Source organism: Condylura cristata, unplaced genomic scaffold, assembly GCF_000260355.1.
Source record: "Condylura cristata isolate star-nosed mole 26May11 unplaced genomic scaffold, ConCri1.0 scaffold00003, whole genome shotgun sequence".
NCBI classification, from domain to species: Eukaryota; Metazoa; Chordata; class Mammalia; order Eulipotyphla; family Talpidae; genus Condylura; species Condylura cristata.
In genome coordinates this window covers 70,742,624-70,748,194 of record NW_004567104.1, presented here as the reverse complement: position 1 = coordinate 70,748,194, position 5,571 = coordinate 70,742,624, and the positions used below count along the sequence as shown (strand labels likewise).

Here is a 5,571-nt window from a genome sequence, read left to right as displayed (position 1 = left end):
CCACTTCTTCATCTTCCTTGACAGGCATTTTTCCTTCCAAATCTGTTTTATTTCAAATCTTATTTGATGACACTTTTCCAAAGGATTGTAACTAATACATTAGATAGCAAATTGTAACTAATACATTAGATAGCAAGATTGATTTTTTTTTAGAAGAAGACATTTTATCTTCTAGTTTCAGTAATGGATTTGATGTAATTTTCTCATATTTCTCTTGAAAACCCTTTTCACTATCTCCCCATTGAAGCTTGGCTTTTGGCCCTCATCACACTTGATACATGATGGTGAGTTAGAATTGCACATGTATGAACTCTTTGAGGGCAGGGAATCTATGTCTCTGTTCAGCATATGTTGGCATATAATTAAAACTCAAAACATATTTTTCATTGTATATCTGAATACAATAAAAACATTCTGAAGCAATTAGGTGAACAAGTGCAGCTTTTTGGGGATGAATAAAAATCTCTCAAGGCATGTCATATACCGTAATTCCAATGATCTAAATGTCCTGTCCTATCTAATATATTATTAATGAAACATATGAAATAAATAAAACAAAGAACAGATCTACTTTCTAAGACAGTTGAAGGTACTGGAGGTATTCATTAGACCCACCATAAATAAATAATGAAAATAATGCCATCATTCTTGCTAGAGAAATGTTTATTTTAAATGCCATTTCTATTGTTAATACATTGAAAGAAAGACTTCTAGGAGGACAATAAGAAAAGAATCTCAAGAAGATATACACAGAAGCGATCATGAGCATTGGCATAAGGATGAAATTAACTTATATCTCACATATCAGATGTAGAAAAGCTCACAGGCCAAAAATGCTTTGTCCACAGAGATTCATACACTCGAGGAGGACAGTGATGGCCAGTGTGCAGGATGCAGCAAGCAGTGATCCCAGGTGGGCGACAGGCTGTGCGCTAAAGTTCACAAAATGCAGGTATAGCCTTGAGGTCGTTGTCGTTCTTCAGTAAGTTGAGCCATAAAAGCGTGAGCCAACGCCTGGTTGATAACAAGTTGACTGGCAGCTCCTGTTTGAAAGGTAATTTGGGCGGCAGAAGCCGGCCCCAGAGCCCTGAGGTTGAAAGCCTGCTCCACATCCATACCCAAAGGGCCCGAAGCCAGCATTTCCACACCCTTGAGATACAGCCTGATTCATCTGGTTGTAGAACATATTGTTCTTGGGGCGCAAGCAGGATGCTGGGAAGGTTCTGGTACCAGCACAGGGATTCTGGCAGCCGGAAGCTTCAAGGAAGTTCTCCTGACAGCCACCATAGAACGAAGACCCCGGCTGGCAGTTGTTGGGAGAGTAGGCCACGTTGTTGGGGCAGAAAGACTCACAGGTGGAACCTGGGTAGCCCAGGTAACCTCCAAAAGAACGGGAGGAGAAGTTTCCAGAGCCGTAGTTGTAAGACATGTTGTCCGAAGATCTGGGTTCAGCTGAGATGCAGAGAGCAGTTTGTGAGCGTGGTCCACACTGGACCTTATATATCCTGAGGAAGGGTGTAGCGGCTTGGGCTCATTTTAATAAGGGTGCTTCATTAGGCCGCAGTCAAAATAAAATGCATTAACCTTCAAAGGGCTTTTATGCATACAAACTTTTAAATTAAAGAATTTCATTAGTTATTCAAAGCAATTGTTCATGAAGTGTAAACGTCATTTCTCATTCATCTAGCTTGGGTAGGTGAATGCAGTTACACCACAATTGTACCTATAATATCGGTGTTTTATTTATCCTATCCTTCAAGGTATAATATTGAACGAGTACCAGAGAGGAATGTACATTCTTATGTACATTAATTTTTGACTTAAGAATGAATGGCAACATATGAGCAAAAGTAATTTTGAAGACTGTATTATAAAATTATTTAGGTAAAGGAATCCTTGCTCTAAAATCAACTTACATTTTGATTGAAGTCATTAATAAACTTTATTGTGAAAAACTCTTCATCTCCATGAAGTTTAAGTGCATTTTTGGTTGTTATTATTTTATTGAGACTACATTATTTTGTTATTGAGAGCAAAATGATAAGCTTTGTAAATAAAAAACAGGTCTTTGTTCCTTTAGTTTCCTCTCATAGGGATTTTTTAGAAGATAAAGAAAATCAAGAAATTTGGAAAGTGTCTATGCCATGTAGATTTCACAGGAAGATCATATATTTGAAGGATGCAATAGCAAATGACCTTTGCAAATTGAAATATGGCAGAGAAGCTATCAAAATGATAGATAATGTGGACAGAGAATGAATGCCTCTGGATCTATGAAGTGCTACATCTATCAAGAGACATATATTCTTCTTCAGGACAAGCATTGTAAGAATATTTCTGGACTTTTCCATAAAGTTCATCTTGGCTAACTGTAAACAGATAAATGTATGAGTAGAGAAAAATGGCTTAAAGCCAACTCATCCCTTATGAGATCCTTCTTCAAAACTATTATGCTACCCATGGAAGTCAGCATGGACTTATTCTTCAGAAATGAGATTACTAGACAGATGTTTTAAGAGAAGATTCATGTAAAACTTTAAAAGAAGATCATTTTGTAGGTAATAACATTTCCATCATGAAGGCACTGGGAATACCTAATTGGGATGTGGTAAATGGGATTCTGTTCTGATCCAGGAGAGGAGATCATTGCTACATTACTTTTGAAATTGTAGACTTTATGACTGAAATATTTTGAGTAGGCAAATTGGTCTTCAATCATGTTTCATTTATTAGGTAACATAGTTTGTCGTCTCTAAAATCAACTATTCGTACTTATTAGACTTCTTAATTGTGAATATCAGAAAGTATTCTAATAGGTTATAAATATTCCTGCTTTATTTGTCAATAAAATATCGAACATCCAACAGCCACATAAATATTTAACTCATATAAATTGAACTTGCCTGCGTGTTTGCTTCAATAGCATTCACTCTTAGATAAGCTACTTCAGTTGGAGAATATTCTATGAGATCATATATTAAGTGATTTCCAACATTCTTTTCTCAACACAGAGATTTTGCACCCATCCACATTTGTTCAGAAGTGAAAGAAAAATGTTTTTTTTTTTTTATGAATCAAACAAATCAAACAGCACAGAAGTCACAGCAAGATAAAATTTCTCATCTCTCCTCTTCCTTAAGGTATCAATCTTTATTACCCTGCTACAGAGAGGTGGAATACATCTCTTACAAAGGAGAAAAAATAGGACCATTATTTCAGGAATTTGGTAATACTTGTCAGGAAAACCTGAAAATAGTTTGCGTCAAAGTGATGCATGAGACTTTCTGAAGCAGAGGAAGAATCTTTAAGATAACTCCTTTGGTTCAATACTTCAAGGCAATTGCCTTATAAACTTTCTTAAGAATAAAAAGAGTTTCCAGGTTCTGAGGTATCCTTTCAGGGCTAAACTCTGCCTTTGACTGGGGAGAGAAATACATTGGATGTATTTGCCACATACTTAGTTACTATTTTCAATGCTTTCTTACCACGTCAGATGAATAAGCTCTGATATTCCAACTATACATAGAGCAATTTGTAACTTGAACTCATAGCATGTGCACCCAAAAGAAGCAAAAGATCACGTCGACGCTGGCTTTTTCTTTGTTCTTTAAATAAGGACATCTATCTTGAAGTTTCACAGCTTTCCTTATAAAGTATTTCTAAATGCACGTCTTAGCGTCTGATGCAAAAAAATTATCTTTTAGCTAAGAAGCCTCTAACATCCTAGTGCAATCTCTCATGTCATTAAGATTGACTCTTAATAGTCTGATACAATTTTAAGCAGGAACATAGGAAATTAAGTGTCTCCACTAATAAAACACAGAACATATTCAAGTTGCATTCTGAATTAAAAAAAAATTTCTGAAGCAGATATCTGGTATATTGTCATTGTTACTTCTTGATGACGTAATGACATTATTTAAGTAAACTCGCTCCTTCCCGCAACAATCGACGCATTTTGTTTAAAAGAAATGACTGAATAGATCAGTAGCAACTTTGCTCTCCAGATGGCAACCCTTTGAGACAGATTGTGAAAAGGGTATCAATTATTTTTAATTAAGCCAGCTTCCCTCAACCCAGACACTGTCTACCTCTAATGCAGTTCTCTGAGTAATCACTGGGTGACCTTTGGTTGAGGAAGCTGACTAACAGCTTTGAAGATTCCACATTATTATCTGAATCCCAGGACATAAATATGACCACACGGTGCAGTTGTAAAACTACAAAAACTACATATGTACCACTATGATGATCTTTTGGATTCAATTACAAGCAGAAGGAACCTGTTTCATGCCCCATGTGGATGAGACACCCAAGATAAGAGTTTATAAATGCTCCATTTCAGAAGTGACAAACACAGAATGTTGACCAGATAACCTACATCTCCTGTCACCATGACCTACAGCTGATGCTCTGGAAATTTCTGCCACTCCCTTGGATGCTGTTTGTACTACCCAGCCTCCTCCTGTGGGTCCTCCTACCTCAACAATCTGGTTTGCAGTGCTAGCCTGTCCTCTCCCAGCACCTGCCTGTTGGGCACCTCCCTCTACAGTGGCGGCCAGGACACCTACTTGTTCTACGGCTGTCCAGCTGCGAGAGCTCCTGCGTGGGGTCCAGCCCCCCCAGATACTCCTCTCTCTCAGCCTCTGCCAGCTGACTTCTCCTGGATCTCTGGGCTGTGGATCTGGTGGGTTTCAATGTTTTGGTTGTGGCTTCTCATCTCTGGGATCCGGCTCCAGTGGGTTTTGATCAGTGGGCTGTGGTCTTAACACTTCCTTCCGTCTAAGTTGTAGATACAGCTTTGTCATCCAACCTACTTTAATTCTAAAATCTGTCAGTCTGCTTATGGATCTGAATTTTACGAATCATAGGTTTGAACAAAACACCTGCTGTATCTGGAAATGTAATGCAATGCTTACGCTGTCAGCAGTGACAGAGTCCGCTAATCTCCTGTCCTGTTGTTAGCTTTAATTCTGACTTGTGCTGCTACCTACTATGGATTAAGAATAAATTCACACGGGATTATGGTGATGGCACACGGGTGTCTTGATGATGGGAAACCCGCGGAGATTACAATTGAGATGGCAAAAAAAAATGTGCAAAATGTAAAAATAAACAGTTATAATAATAATAATAAAAAGTTGGTAGAATTAAAAAAAAAAGAAGAAGAAGAAATTCAACTCCAGTAACTGGGAAAGGTATTCATTCAAAAAGGATTCTAACATGGCTGCTTTTTATCTATACAGACATGCAATATTGAAACATATGTCCCAGTCTATCTTTAGTTATTTCCCCTAATCATTTTTTTTCAAAGAAAAAAGGTAAGTTTAAATGAAAATGTTATATGACATTCAAATATTTGCTTTAATATGATTTTTTTACTCTGTGTTTTCAAAATGACCAGCTAGATATTTCTGTATTTTGCACTTTAAAAAAGTAAAATGGTCCAAAGTCCTTTTTATTTGGAGGAAAATATTTCATCTTTTATATTCACCCCATCCATTAATACCTCATTATTATAAAACCTAGAAACACATTTTCAATACAGAAAAAACCAATTACTATACTATA

At 37.0% G+C, this 5,571-nt stretch overlaps 1 protein-coding gene across 1 annotated transcript; it reads right to left on the bottom strand.

The window, feature by feature from the left end:
• Window positions 1–979: 979 nt before the first annotated feature.
• On the bottom strand, window positions 980–1,429 carry LOC101624612 (keratin-associated protein 15-1-like). Its single transcript, XM_004675502.1, has one exon. It carries the CDS (start codon window positions 1,427–1,429, stop codon window positions 980–982), a length of 450 nt encoding a protein of 149 aa, XP_004675559.1.
• Between the last annotated feature and the right edge of the window lie 4,142 nt (window positions 1,430–5,571).

Coding starts and splice junctions, on each gene's coding strand:
- LOC101624612 (XM_004675502.1), bottom strand. CDS start 1,429: ATGTCTTACAACTACGGCTCTGGAAACTTCTCCTCCCGTTCTTTTGGA.